The 15,746-nt window shown below is 41.9% G+C and overlaps 1 protein-coding gene across 2 annotated transcripts in view; it reads right to left on the bottom strand.

Moving 5' to 3' along the window:
• The window catches only part of Rtf1 (Rtf1, Paf1/RNA polymerase II complex component, homolog (S. cerevisiae)), a 59,591-nt gene that overhangs the window by 24,963 nt on the left and 18,882 nt on the right, over nucleotides 1-15,746 (bottom strand). For both annotated transcript variants that reach the window (NM_001401979.1, XM_063284277.1), the window contains 2 exons: nucleotides 7,114-7,261; nucleotides 3,574-3,781 (listed from right to left, as the gene is read on the bottom strand). In NM_001401979.1, coding sequence (NP_001388908.1) covers nucleotides 3,574-3,781; nucleotides 7,114-7,261 — 356 coding nt within the window. The remainder of the gene's footprint in view (nucleotides 1-3,573; nucleotides 3,782-7,113; nucleotides 7,262-15,746) is intronic.

Raw genomic sequence — 15,746 nt, 5'->3', positions numbered from 1 at the left:
TATGTTAAAGTTGTTGGGGGTTGGGGATTTGGCTCAGTGGTAGAGCGCTTGCTTAGCAACCGCAAGGCCCTGGGTTCGGTCCCCAGCTCCAAAAAAAAAAAAGTTGTTGTCTGTGGGGCAAAGAGAGATGCTTAGTGATTTCGAGCACTGCCTGCTCATCCAGAGGACCCAGGTTTGATTACCAGTACCAACATGGCAGCTCACAACAGTCTGTAGCTCCAAGAACCTGATCCCCTCTCTTCTGGCTTCTTCTGTGTTGTGAACACCAAGCATGCATGTGGTACACAACAGACAGGCAAAACAACTATACAAATAAACTCAATTAAAAACAAAACAAGTAAAAACAAACAAACAAACCCCCAACCTATTCAAAAGCATTAATTTGGAATGAACATGAGAAAAAACATTCAAATCAGAGTTCAAGGTCATCCTCAGCTATGTGAGTTTGAAGCCAGCTTTGGATTCATGAGAATCTATCTCAATAAAGATAATAAATATGAGGGGTTGGGGATTTAGCTCAGTGGTAGAGCACTTGCCTAGCAAGCACAAGGCCCTGGGTTCGGTCCCCAGCTCTGAAAAAAAGGAAAAAAAAAAAAGATAATAAATATGTATCAAATGAAAATGCAGCAGAACGGGGTTGGGGATTTGGCTCAGAGGTAGAGCGCTTGCCTAGCAACCGCAAGGCCCTGGGTTCGGTCCCCAGCTCCGAAAAAAAAAAAAAAAAAAGAAAATGCAGCAGAACATACCCAAATTAACTAAATGGGTACTCAAGCACTTGAGTACTGGCATTTATAGTATGTGGTATAGTACGTGATGGTTTGACTCTGCTTGGTCCACGGGAAGGGGCACTATTAGGAGGTGTGGCCTTTGTTGGAGGAGGTGTTGCTTTGTTAGAGAAAGTGTGTCTCTGTGGCGGAGGGGCTTTGAGGTTTCTATACTCAGGCTCCACCCACTGTGGCTGGCTTAAGAGCAAGATGTACAACTCTGAATGCTGCCACACTTCCCACCATGACAACAATGGATTGAACCTCAAATTATAAGCAAGCTCCAACTAAATGTTTGCCTTTGTAAGAGTTGCCTTGGTCATGATGCCTCTTCACAGCAATGGGATTCCTAACTAACACAGTGCATTATACGTACTAGAAAACAAGGCAAGAACAATTTTAATGGCAATTGAACAAATTCACCAACAAACTGCAGCATATATGTATACCGAAATGCTACTCAGCTCTGACAGAGGATAAAGTGCCAATATATGCTGCCTGGACTGTTTTAAAAAATACGCTAAGTGAATGAGCACAGAATGTATGTACATGTGTCCTACTTGGGGGTGGGGGGTCACTGCTGAGGTGTAAGGGCTACTTGAGCTCAGGTGGTCCAGGACAACAAAGCAAGATACTGTCTCTAGGGATGGGAGAAATGGTTCTTCAATGCTTAGGTCCACAGGCCTCAGCTGGCCTGCCAGAACTCGACACAACCATTTATAAGTCTAGCTCCCGGTGATCTGATGCCCTTCTAGCCTCTGCAGGCACCAGGCACTTACATGGTACACAGACATACATGTAGATAATACACCCAGACCAAACAAAAATTTTTTTAAATGGTAATAATAATAATAAAAGAAAGAAGCTGGACAGTTGTAGCAAAGGCCTTTAATCCCAGCAATCAGGAGGCAGAAGTAGGGGATCTCTGAGAGTTCAAGGCCAGACAGTCTACAGAGAATAGTTTCAGGACAGCCACGGCTATGCAGAGAAAGACTGTCTTGAAAAACTAAAAACCAAAACCAAACAAACAGAAACAACAAAAACCCAAAAACAAAAAAGAAATCCAAAAACCCAAAACTTTCCAAAACAGCAATGAAAGCTGAAGAGAATTTTCGGAGTGGCTACACTATCCTGCTCCAGAGTTACAGAACTCCATAGCTCTCAGGAGTTTTGCCACCACCTTCGACATCACCTGCTTCTTAAAGGGAGAAAAACAGAAGCACACATAGGCATGAGTACCTACATACTCATACACAAAACAAGCGCACAGACATAATATAAAGTCAAGACAAGATTATGATTCTCAATAATTTTTGTCTAGTAGAAGTAAAATAATATACTTAATTTTTTACTTAAATTAATTATACTAGGTGATGGTGGTACATGCCTTTAATCCCAGTACTCGGGAGGCAGAGGCCAGCCTGGTATACAAATTAAGTTCCAGGACACCCAGGGCTACACAAAAAAATTCCAATCTTGAAAAAACAAAAGTAAGTAAAAATTAATTACATTTATTTACCTTTTGTATATTTGTTTGTTTTTTAGTAAGTAGCTCTGGCGGACCTGGAACTTACAATGTTGACCAAGCTGACCTTGAAACTCAAAGATCCACCTGCCTTTGCTTCCCAAGAGCTAGAACTAATGGCGTGTGCCACTACATCTAGGAAAACTTGTCTTAAAAGTCAAAAAAGACGACACCGCTCAATAGTGAAAATCTTGTTTGGCACACTTGAGGCCCTCAGTTCCATCACGAGAACCACAAGCCAACAAAAAGTCTACTCCTGAATAATGCACATTAGTAGAGAAGGCATAAATATGACCCTTGGATAGTTAGTTTACATCACATTAACAATCACATTTCCAACTGTCCATTCGTATGAACAGATTCCCGTCAGCTTATTAAAGAACTGCATCTCAGTCCAATGGGAGCTGAAACGCTGAAAGCTGAAAATGCGTTCACTATACCCAACCTACCAAACACCATACAGCCTACCCTAGCCTGATTCAAGCATGCCCAAATATGTTTATTTTTAAAGATTTATTTATTTATATATAGGTACACTGTAGCTGTCTTCAGGCACACCAGAAGAGGGCATCAGATCCCATTACAGATGATTGTGAGCCACCATGTGGTTGCTGGGAATTGAACTCACGACCTCTGGAAGAGCAGCCAGTGCTCTAACCGCTGAGCCATCTCTCCAGTCTCACATGTTCGAATCTTAATCGTTGCAGTTTGGTAAAACCATCTTCACAAAGCACTGTTGGGATAATTTCTTATGTACTGTGTAAAGATCACTTATGTGCACTGTGGAGAATCACCTATCTTGGTGTTTTGTAAACATGTTCTCCATTGGTTTAATAAAGAGCTGAACAGCCTATAGCAAAGCAGGAGAGGACAGGCTGGACTTCCAGGCAGAGACAGGAACTCTGGGAAAGAGAGAGAGCGCTGGGAGATTTGCCAGCCAGACACAGAGGAAGAAGGAACAAGAGGGGGACTGAAGAAGAGGTAACTAACCAGCCACATGGTGGAACAGAGATGGATGGTCAGATTTACTTAGATGAGCTAGTGGACAGTCTGCCAAGCTCAGTCCAAGCTCTCAGAACTAATAAAAAGTGTCTGGGTCATTACTTGGAGGCCTGTGGCCCAAGACCTCCTGTGAAAGGAAGTGTTTGGCATCACATGTAATTTATCAAAAATTGTAATAAATGAGAAAAATAATTGTATGGGTAAAGCCTTATACTGTGAAGCTGGAGAAAATCTTAAACGGTGAGAAACAAAAGTGAGTGCACAGGGTGGCAACAGCCTTACCTTCTTTTCAACACCTCCCTCTTCTCTATGCGGTTGAAGAGCTCCTGCTCCCTCTCCTTCTCCGTCATCTGCTCCAGCCGGGCCCTGTCTTCCTCGTCTCCCATAAGGTCCTCTCCGTAGCCATCGTGGAACTCCTCATCCTCCGAGGACGAGGAGTCTGAATCTGAGCTGGAAGAGGAGCTGTTGCTGTCAGAGTCTGACACTTCACCTGCACGGAGAAACCAGCAAAAGATCACACCTGCCACGGGGCACCTTGGCTCTCCCACAGGAAAGGCACACAGCCGTTTCCACCCACTTGGGATGTCTCCTCCATCTGTCTTTGGTAAATGCAAACAGGTAGGGAAATTTAGGCTGGAAAAATGACCACAATCTTTTCCTTTATGAGATAGGGCTTTGCTATGACATCTTCAAACGCATGTTCTTCCTGCCTCTGCCTCCCGAGTTCTGGGTTTACAGGCCTGTGACACCTGTCATACTCATCTTTCAACTCAACTTGGTTACTCTGAAAAAAAAATTACAGACCTATAAAAACAACCTATAGATACTTAGATAGATAGATAAGATATATAGATTAGAAAGAAAGAAAGACAGACAGACAGACATGCCAAGTTTTGCTGAGTGGTGGTGGTTCACCCCAGGACCTGGGACACAGAGGCAGGCAGATCCATGCGAGTTAGAGGCCAGCTTGAGCCACAGAGCTAGTTTGAGGATAGCCAGGGTTACACAGAGAAACCCTGTCTCAAAAAACTAAAACCAAAGCAACCAAAGCAAAAACAAAAAACTAAGAAATATAAAGGCCAACCGTCATTAAAGAATACTGGAGTGATATGTGAAGTTGTATAGGCAGTGTTAACAAATGATCTAAGTAAAGAGAGCATGAAAGTCAAATTGAGACAGTTTCTCTGTGAAGTTGTGGCTATCCTGGAACTCTGTAGACCAGGCTGGACACTTGAACTTACAGATCGACCTGACTCTGCCTCCTGAGTGCTGGAATTAAAGGTGTGCCAGCCACCACCCGGCTATATTTCTTAATCTTAATTACCTAATTTTTTATTACATGTGCTTCTCTCTCTCTCTCTCTCTCTCTCTCTCTCTCTCTCTCTGTCTCTCTCTCTGTGTGTGTGTGTGTGTGTGTGTGTGTGTGTGTGTGTGTGTCAGGGCTCATGTATGGTGGTCAGAATCAGTGTTTTCCTACTTTTGAGGCTCCAGGGATCAAACTAAAGTTCTCTTGGTGGCAAGCAACGTGAACTACTGAGTCATCACGCAAGCCCAGTTAACTTTGTTTTGAGTTGGAGACTCACTGTGCTTTCCAAGTTGGCCCCCAAATTCTGGGTTCATATGATTGTACTGCCTTAGCCTCTTGAGCAGCTGGGACTAGAGGGGTGTACCACCAAGCATAAATTAGCCTTTGTCTGTCAACGCCATTACAATTTTGAAGAATTAAAGCCTACTGTATTGTTTAACAGAACTCTGTGAGGTAGTAATGAAAACACTTATAGTGTGAAGCTTACACTGCATGATAGTGAAGACTGTCAACTTGACTAGATCTAGAGTCACACACAAGATAAGCTTCTAGGTGTGCCGATGACAGGGTATCTTAACTAGGTTAACTGAGGTGGGAAAACCAACTCTGAAAGTGAGTGGCACTATTCCCTGAGTATACGGCCTGGATGCTCAAAACAAAGAAAAGGAGTTATACACCAGCATTTATTTCTCTCTCTGCTTCCTGATAGCAGAGGTGCTACAGCCAGCTGCCTCAAGCTCCTGCCACCATGCCTTGCTTGCTGTGAATGGGCTATATCCCAAACTATGAGCCAAAATAAACCTTGTCTCCCTTATTTTATTACAGCAACAGGAAAAATTAATTAATAAGCCCTATCTTATTGTGTAGCCTTGGCTGCCCTGGCACTCTCTACATAGACCAGTCAGTCTGTCCTGCTTCTACCTCACAAGCATTGAGATTAAAAGCTTGTCTTCCTTGCCTACCTCTGGAGTCTGTAGAGTGCCCACCAGCTAGAGAGCTGCAATTCGATGCCTATCATAAACATCTCAGTCTTTATGCCATGAGTGAATAAATCTGTTTTGACATTTTTATTCTATTTTTATTATTTTTAATTAGAAGTATGTATGTGTCTTTGTGTGGGAATGTGCACAAATGCAATGCCTTTAGAGGCTACGGAATCAGACCAAATCCTCCTGGGGCTGGATCACAGGTGCTTGCGATTTACTGGGAAACTAACTCAGGTCTTCTGTAAGAGTCTACTGCTCTTCACCACTGAGCCATCTCCCCACCTCAGCCTCTGTTTTTTATAAATTAATAATTCTTCATTTGAATGGTTGCAGCCACAGGTGGCTGATAGACAACTGAAATATTAGTACAACTGAGAATCTAAATTTTAAATATGAATTTTATTTCGTTTAAATTTAAATAGCAAGTTATCCCCTAATCTGGCTTCGTTGTTTTGCTCTGTCAAAAAAACAATTTAGGTTATGAATTTGGCAAACATTTTACAAAAGTTACTTTATGTTCTTTGCTGTCCCTATCTCCATGGTGCTGTGGATCAAACTTGGGGCTTTGAACATGACAGACAAGTGGGCTGCCACCAAGCTACAGTCCAAAGCTTTTTAAAAGTCACTTTCCCCCTCCTCCTCCTCCTGCTTCTGCTGTTCCTCTTCCTCCTCCTGCTGAGCAGTCCTGGCTGGGGACCTATGCTAGGCCTTGGTGTTGCTGCATGATTTGCCCCTAGGGAACTCTTCTCTGTCTTCCCTTTAAGTGTTACACCAGAAGTATAACTCCTGTCGTGGCTACTGGCACTGATAATCTGGATCACTTGGTTAGATGCTACCCCAGGTTTCCCTGTATAAAGGCTAGTATGTACTAGGCAATGCCTTTAGACTACATGACTATCTCATTCCCCACTAACTCAAACTCATCCAACAGATTTTGATAATTCTGCATTCTTTTTTCCTTTTCTCAGACTCAAAAGTTTAAGACCAGAAGACCACCAGTTCAAGGTCAACCTAGACTACATAAAGAGGACAAGGCCAGTTAGACCTGAATAGCAACAACAAAAACAAAAACAACAAAGTAAAAAAGACAGCATACGTTACTAATGGATATTAAATCATCAGTTATACCAGAATTTGATTTAGCTTGTATTCATAGACAAGTGTTTAAAACCAGGTTAGGCCATTTTTTTGGCCAAAAATAAAATAAAATAAATAAAAGTTTACTATTCTACTCCTTGAACAAGTTGAGCTGTCAAACTAGTATTGACAAAAACAGCAGAATTTCTGACTTATCTTCTTGGAGGAATATTTTCTATGGGACTTGGCATCTGTTTCAAAGATTTTCCTTCTCAGTCAGACCAAGAATTTCCGAGAAAAAAAGAAGAGGAAGCACTCAAGACTGAGAGGAGCCTAACACAGGAGACCTACGGTTACACTCCAGCAGCCTAACCAACCCTTCGGTATTAAAGACCCACAGGCCCCTTCCTTTTCCCTTCTCACGACTCTTGCTGGGCTGGGTGCTGGGCTCACCTTCCTCGGGGGCTGAGCTCTCAGCTGAGCTGTCTCTGTCTGAGCTGCCCGAGGAGGCAGCTTTGTTGGCTTGCTTCTTCATGGCTCCTTTCTTCTCTACTTTTCTGGCTTTTCCTTTCTTCTTATTTTTATTGCTCCCAAATGTCCACTATAAGGAGGGGAAAAAGGAAAATTGAAATAGGACTAGGCACTTCATGAAGTGATATACATGCTTATAATACCAGTGCTTTTGAAGGGGAGGCAGGAGGATTCTGAGTTTGAAACTAGTCTGGAGCTGCATAGTGAGACTGTTTTTTAAAAACAAACATTAAACTAAGAGGAAACAACTTTTCCTATATTCTGTAGTAGAGAGGGCATCAGATGCTGAGGGCTGGCATGCTGGGTTAGACCACTCATGTGGTCTCAGGAAGATACAGAGAACTTTCTGCAGAAGAAAATGACAAAAAACACAAGGGGAGAAAGGACAAGAGTCACCCTTTGGCTGAATAGCATTGGCAACTCCAAGAAAGTGGTAAGTAAAGTTAGACTGTTAAGTCTAAATTTGAAATCTTATTTTTAAAAGAAAGTGGACTGTGAGGCTAGAGAGACAGCTCAACAGTTACGAGTCCATACTGGCAGAGGACCTAATTCATTCACACAGACAAGCACCAAGTCCCATTGCTGGTTAGTACAGAACTAGATTTGGAACAGAGAACTAACTCATAAATACAGTGTGGCCTCCTGGTGTATCCTGCTTCCTGGTGTTTACTTTGCTGTGGGTAGTACACAGTACATGTGGATGTGAGAACGTCTGTATGCCTGTGCATGTACAAGCCAAAGGTCAATGTCAAATGTCTGTGTTCCTACTGATCTCCACTTCAGTGTTTGAGATAGGGTCTCTCACTGATACTGGTGGAAGTGAGCTGCAGATCCATCTGTCTTCATTGCCCCCAGTGGTAGAGTTATAGACATGCACCTCCAGCTTTTATGTGGTGATAGGGAACTGAGACTGATGTCTTCAGGCCCGCACAGCAGGCACTTTACTGACTGTAGTATCATAAAGACTGGAGACTGGGGATGACTCAACAGTTAAGAGTTCTGGCTGCTCTTTTAGAGAATTGGGGTTTAGTTTCCAGAATCCACATTGTAGACCACAGCCATGTGTTGAGTCCAATTTTAGGAAACCCATTTTCTGGCCTCCATGGCACCAGGTACCCAAGTGTTGCACAGGCTTATATGCAAGCAAAGCACCCATACATATTTTTTTAAAAAGTAATCTGGAGGGTTGGGTATTTAGCTCAGTGGTAGAGCGCTTGCCTAGCAAATGCAAGGCCCTGGGTTCAGTCCCCAGCTCCGAAAAATATAAAAAAAAAAAAAGGAAAAAAAAAAGTAATCTGGATTATGCTGTAACAGTAGTTCATTAAACCATGAGATTCTGGACTTCTAAACTTAAGGAACCTGAAATCTGGTCACTAAAACAATAGGCAGCATATGCTTGGAGTTCTGGCCAAAAAGGCTTTTGATATTTCACCTGCTGTTTTAGAATGGTTTTAGCTGAAAAACAAAAATGAGTTGCAGTCTACTTTTTAATTGTCATTCTACAAGGAATGTGTACTGAATTATGATCACCCTTCTATCAGCACAGACTATTCAAGTCTGTAAACTAAAATCTCTACTATTTAGCAAAATCACAGCCTCTTTGCTCCTACACTAATAGGAGATAAACCTAGTTCATGTACGATCAGTACATCTATGATGGACGGTCTCTGTCGTTCTGGTAACTGGAGAAGTAGCCATCTTATTAGTTTCCCAAGGAGGCTGTCCCCAAGACCCACACTCTTACTCCATCTTGATAAAAACACTGTTGAAGATGATGTGTTCTGTTTTTAAAGACTAAGTCTTCCTACAAGGTCTCACACTGGCAGTCCTCCTGAGGGCTGAGTTATACCTGTGATACAATTACTTTAATTGCTATTTACTTTTTCATTTAATGGGGAATGAAAATAAAACAACCGTATGTTCTGAAATAAAATATGTGTAAGTGAATAGTGACTGGTATAAGTAAATTGGCATTTCAACACCTAGATCATCATCTAGAAAGAAACTGAAATTTTCTCTTAAACCTCAAGTTTCAAGCATTTCCTTAAGGAAAATGATTTTTCAAGTCAGTGTAAAAGAATTCAAAACAGTCCACATGTTCAATTTTTGTTAACTGAGCTAAAACTACATCAATTTTCTGTGTAGACAATATTAGAATCAATACTGTATATCGGCCCATTGGTTCCTGTTATAAGATATAGCACAAAAGTGCATACAGTACTCTGTTAGAAAAATGGCCTCAATCCACCTTTCCCAAACAGTGTCTTGGCACTCTGGACTCCTCAACAGAAATGTGAGCCGGTTTAGAGTAGAAGCTGAGCTACCAGGGTCACATGTGAGCCAGAGTGGCTAGGTCTGTTCTTGCCTACAGGTGTGGATTTCTAATGTGCGACAGAGCCAAGCTCTGGATTCCCTGGGGAGGTGGGCACTGACCAGAGCAAAAACCACCTCAAGTAGTGTCATACTACTAGTGAGGCCCCTGGCTTCCTTGTCCTTCCCTTTCTTTTTCTCTGCCTAAGTGTGAGACTAGCAACTGCCTCCCATCTGTTGCATAAGATACTGCTTTATGGGGAGGGACAAAGGACAAGGGTTAAAATGGAAGAAAAACAGAAGAAACTTAAATGCTCATTTAAAAGAGGGCTTTTTGCTAAACTTAAATGTGAAAAAGGATATTGGGTTTTTCTTTCTTCCGACAATTTTCAAACCCCCACCCCCACCCCAGCCTGACTTAGTGGCCTCCATGACATCAAAGGAAAATAGCCAATCAATGGGATCAGTGACCCTTTAGGGGAATTAGAATGCTGGGGCCAGTGAGAGGGCTCAGTGGTGAGGAACTCACACCAAGCTTAGTGACCTGAGTTCAGTCTCAAGAACCCACACAGCGGGGGCAGAGAACCAACTCCTAAAAGTTGTGCTGACCTGCACATGTGTGCTAGGACTCGTGCCTGCCCACATGAATGCACACACAAAAACTTAATAAAAACTCTTTAAAAACCAAATTTCCAGCTGAAGGTGGACATGAATGCACACACAAAAACTTAATAAAAACTCTTTAAAAACCAAATTTTCAGCTGAAGGTGCGTACCTGATGAAAGAAAGCTTGGTGGAGTACAAAGCCTTCTGCTCAGTTCCCAGCACCTACATGGGGAATCATCTGCATTTCTACTACCCAAAGGTAAATACTTACAGTCTGAGGATTTCAGGAAGACTCAAAGAGTTCCCATAACCATCCAAAGATCTTTTTGGCCCCTGGAGAGTAGATCATATTTGCAGTCTTACACTAAAATCTATAAATCAGATACGCCTGTTTTTTGACCTAAACACATATATTAAATATTGGTGCAATACCCACTCTCCCAAAACACAGCCTCTATTATAGAGTATAAGGGAAGATAGTCAAGACTTTGTGGCAAGAGAAATGATACAGAAATATCTTATTCCTCCTTTATGCTGAAGACTGGTCACCTGTCCCTTCAAAACCCTCATTCTCCTGACTCCCAAGAGGACAAATGAAGTCTTTCACTTTCATTGTCAGACTGAAACAGTAAATGGAAGTGAGGACAAGCAGGACAGAATTGAAGTTCTGATGTTTTCTCCAGCCAGGATGAAGCAAAGGAATAATTTGTTTGGGGACTGAGGCAGTAGTGAAGGGGTAGCTCGGTTGCTACCTGTCAAGAGTCCAAGCCTCTATTTTCTTATCTGAGGAATACAGGAGTCCAGATGGTCTCTAAGATCCTTAGCATTATGGGGTTTTTATATGAACTGGGTGACAGGAGGGCTCTGTATTTGTTATTCTAGATACTATGAGGCCCAAGAGAGGTATCTAATTAGTCATGATTTCCGAACTTTGGTGTTTTATTTACTTTTTTCCCTGACGATTACAAGGATCAGAGAAACTGAAGCGTAAATGCAAGCTTATGTCAGTGTAAAGGCCCTGGTCCACATCTGAACTTTGAGTAGAGAGGCCAGAGCATTCCCAATAAGAACTACCCACAAACCACCAAAGAAAAAAGGAGGATTGGGTTGTAGGTCAGGTTTCTCGTACACACTGTAAGCCTCACATAACATCAGGCAAGTGATTATATAAATATGCAGCAAAGAAAGCACAAGAAAAAGGCTAGAGGGAAGATGTTTCTTATTCAATAAAACACTTACAGCCTGACTCTCACTGAGGTGACAGCTTAACGGGCATCAGTTAAATAACAGACCAGAAGGTGTGCACTATTACTATCCCATACCACCCTGAGGGTGTGTGGATGTTACAAGCAGCCTGGAGCCAGCATCCCTCCAAACATTCAGACAAAAGATGGGATGGAACACAGGATGGCAGTGGCTGCTTCAGACCTGGCTACCCTTGACATACTGAGTACTGTGAATATCCTGAAGGCAGGAGAACAAAGAAACTTCAAGATTTCAGACAGCATCTCTAAGAAGCAAAAATACCTACATACCTAGGTCTTAGAATACAGAGCAGAAACTGAGCTAAAACACCTCCCCACAACCCCTCCCCTCCCACCCCCTTCTTGAGCCCGGTCTCATATAGTCCAGGGTGGCCTCAAATTTACTACATAGCCAATGCCTTAACACTCAGCACAGGGATTATAGGCATGGGTCTCCATACTGGTTCTAAATTAAATTTATATATGAAATAAAAGCATTTCAAGTAAATAGTGTTCAAGAATAACAGTTAGACTAGTAACAAACAGTGCTGGAACTGGGTCAAAAGAATTGGAAAAGAGCAAAGCATTTAACCTGTGTCTGCTTCTTATATAGAAAATACAAGTGACACAGTGACTTGACACTTACTATGGGTAACATGAGACTAAAAGGAAACAGAACAACAAAGGTTTCAATCTCATTATAAGCTGTGTTCTAGCTGTGGGAGGACCTCAGTAGGTAGAGTGCTTACTTTGCATGCGGGAAGCCGAGGGTTTGATCTCCAGCAGATCATAACCAGAAACATGAAGATCAGAAGTTCAACTTAGGCTGAAGAAAGGGCCCATTGAATAAAGTACACACTGTTCTCACAGAGGACCTGATTCCAGCACCTACCACATGAGGGGTGTAAGTGCAGTTCCAGACTGAAATTTGATGTCTCTAGATCCTACCAGTACTGCATTCAGACACATACACCACACACATACACATAATTAAAAATAAAAATTATTTTTTTCTTTCTTTCTTTCTTTCTTTTTTTTTTTTCTTTTTCGGAGCTAGGGACCGAACCCAGGGCCTTGCCTAGCAAGCGCTCTACCACTGAGCTAAATCCCCAACCCCAAAGTAAAAATTATTATAAAAATAGTTCAAGTTCCTTTTTGGCTACGTAGTGAGCCATAATCAAGCCAGCCTGCAACATAATAAACCCTGTCTCAAAAAGCCAAAACAAAACAACATGGAGTGGTGGCAGGCACTCATTTAATCCCAGCATCCGGGAGGCAGAGGCAGACTTCTGTAAATTTGAGGCTAGCCTGGTCTATACAGCAAGTTCAAGAACAGTCAGGATTACATAGAAAGACCCTGTCTCTAAAACAAAACTTAATCCTTGTTCTACAAAATTCAGTATACTATTTTATGTTAAAAAAAGAAAATCCGGGAGCTGGAGAGATGGCTCACTGGTTAAGAGCCCTGACTGCTCTTCCAGAGGTCATGAGTTCAAATCCAAGCAACCACATGGTGGCTCACAACCATCTGTAATGAGATCTGATGCCCTCTTCTGGTGTGTCTGAAGACAGCTACAGTGTACTTATATATAATAAATGAATAAATCTTAAAAAGAAAAGAAAAGAAAATCAGAGTTGCCACTAAGGCTGTTTCTCTCCATCCTTTCCCCCTTCGTGTGCTGAAATCAGAGCATTATATCCTTCAGCCACTGAAGTGCTCTTTCCAGTTTCTGAGGCTTGGTCTATACGAAACAGAAAAGGCCTTGCTAACTTTTATTGTATCTCAAGACTCTTTTACCCCATTGGGGATTTAGTTCAGTGGTAGAATGCTTGCCTAGCAAGCTCAAGGCCCTGGGTTCAGCCCTCAGCCCCAGAAGGGGAAAAAAGAAAAGAAAAAAAAAAGAAAAGAAAAGAAAAGACTCTTTACCCCAAATAATGCATCAATATATTTACTAAACAGGGTTTCCCCTTAAAAAATACCACACACAGAACATCCACTTATTCCCTCACCGATGGGGTCTTACACTTAACTGTCCAGTGCACAGATCTTCCTCTAAATGGGAAACTCATAATTTCTCTCCATTTCCCATCTCTATAGCAATCAGGTAGCTATTCTCTTGCTCTGCCATCAGAGTGCTTTAATCCTTGTATAAACTACTTTTCAACTCCCCCACCAAACCCTTGCAAGACAGGATCTCATGCAGCTGGATTGGCCTTGAACTTTATATGTAGGCAAAAATGACCTGAACTCCTGATCATGTTGCCTCTACCTCCCAAGTGCTGGATTAAAAGCGGTGGCCCCATTACCAAGCTCCCACTGGAATTAGCTGTTCTTGGTTTGTAGCTCAGCAAGTAAAGGTATGTACTACCAAGCCTGATGACTTGAGTTTAATTCCTGAACCACATGAGGAAGTAAAGAACTCCTGTTGTAAGATGTCCTCTGACCTCTACCTGTGCATCATGGTAAGGGTACCCACACAGAGAATACACTCATTCACATACAGAATAGATAAAAATTTAAAAAAAATTTAACTGTTTTCATCAGTTTTCTGTACTATAAAATCTAAGAGGATCAAAATATTTCTTTATACATATATTCATGTCTAACTAATGACAAAAGTATCCAGGTATGGTGGCTCACATTTATAATCCCAGTCCTTGGGAGGGCTGCATCAAACTTACTAATAAACAAATAGACAAAAAAGAAAGGAGCAAATTTTAAAACCTCCAGAAGGCTTCTGGCACAGGTCTGTTCTATCTCACTGAGGATGGGCACTTCAACAACCAAAAAAATTTTAAAGGCTGGTTTGCAAACAGGAAAGATGCAAAAATCAAAGTAGAAACAATATAGCACAGTATTGTTTTTCCCCAGACAGATGGGTATGCACATTCATTATGGCAAAGGAAAAAGACAACAGTCTCTATCCCAAATTTTGCATTTCATGAAATATGAATGCCCTACTCAACCTAAACTATCTACAGCAGGCCTAATTCTGGATCATGGTGCTATCACTCAGTTCTCTAGCAGTGCCAGGGTAAAATGAAAAGGAAAAAAAAAAAGACTTTATGTTACCTCCTAACTACCCAAAGTAATAAAATATTTGCTTTAACTATGAAGTGCTCTGTACTGGGCTAGGTGGAAAGACCATCTTTCAGAATAGTTACCACAGAACTTCCCCATCAATCACGCAGAGCTACAATAAGCCTGTGGGGAGGGGGGAACAGTAGTAGTTAAGAACATTTTATGGGTTGCTGAAGAAATGGCTAAGTGGTTAACAATGATTTGCTGCTCTGAAAAGGCCTGGTATCCATTCTCAGTCCCACTATCAGGTGGTTCACAAGCACCTGTAACTGCAGCCTAAGGGGAATCTAATGCCGTCGCCTGGCCCCTGCAGGCACTTGCATTCAAGTGCACATATCCACACACAGATATACAATTTAAAAAAAAAACTTAAAAGAACAATCTTAGAGAAGGAATAGCCACTCCAAATTCCTTTCCACGGTAGACAGAGCACAACCTAACAGTCAAGCTTTTCCTCCCCTAAATATATAAATAGCTGAGGCAAAGAGCTTTGTTTGCTTTTCTTTGTTTGAGAGAGGATCTTGATATATAGTTCCAGCTAGTTTCAAATTCAAGATCCTCCTGCCTCAGCCTTTCCAATGTTAAAGTCACCATGCTTGGCTAAGGTAAACTAGAACAAAGGGAATCCTAACCATAAGATGTACCAGGACACAATGCACTCTAACACACAATATAGCTCTAATCCTGAGGATGTCAGGGAGGATGAAGAGCAGGGTGTGGTGGTACAAGCCTCTAGCCCCAGAATTTGAAAGGTAGAGACCGGAGGCTCAGGAGTTTAAAGCTGGCCTCAGCTCTATAGTCAATTCCCAGCCAATCAAGGCTCCAGCAGAGGAAGACATCATCTCAAAACAAACAATAACTAATCAAAGATTTTTCTGCATTGTTAATGCACTAAAGCCACAAAACTCAAAATTAAATTAGTTCATAGGCCTCATAAATTTTGTAATAGATCAGCACTGGCAAAAGAATGAACATTTCTGGGTTAAAAACTGTGAGCTTGGGCTGGAGAGATGGCTCAGTGGTTAAGAGCACTGACTGCTCTTCCAGAGGTCCTGAGTTCAAATCCCAGCAACCACATGGTGGCTCACAACCATCTGTAATGGGATCCGATGCCCTCTTCTGGTGTGTCTGAAGACAGCTACAGTGTGTTCATATACAAAATAAATAAATCTTTAAAAAAAAAAAACAAAAAACAAAAAACTGTGAGCTTGGTGGGTGTCCCCATCCCTTGACCGGGGGCCGTGCCTATCTTCTGTAGGAGGTCTCTTACAGGATCCATCTCCCTCTTCTCTGCTTCAGCTAAAGTCATCCCT

Source organism: Rattus norvegicus, chromosome 3 (assembly GCF_036323735.1).
Source record: "Rattus norvegicus strain BN/NHsdMcwi chromosome 3, GRCr8, whole genome shotgun sequence".
In the NCBI taxonomy this organism is placed as follows: Eukaryota; Metazoa; Chordata; class Mammalia; order Rodentia; family Muridae; genus Rattus; species Rattus norvegicus.
This window is presented reverse-complemented; position numbering and strand designations above follow the sequence as displayed.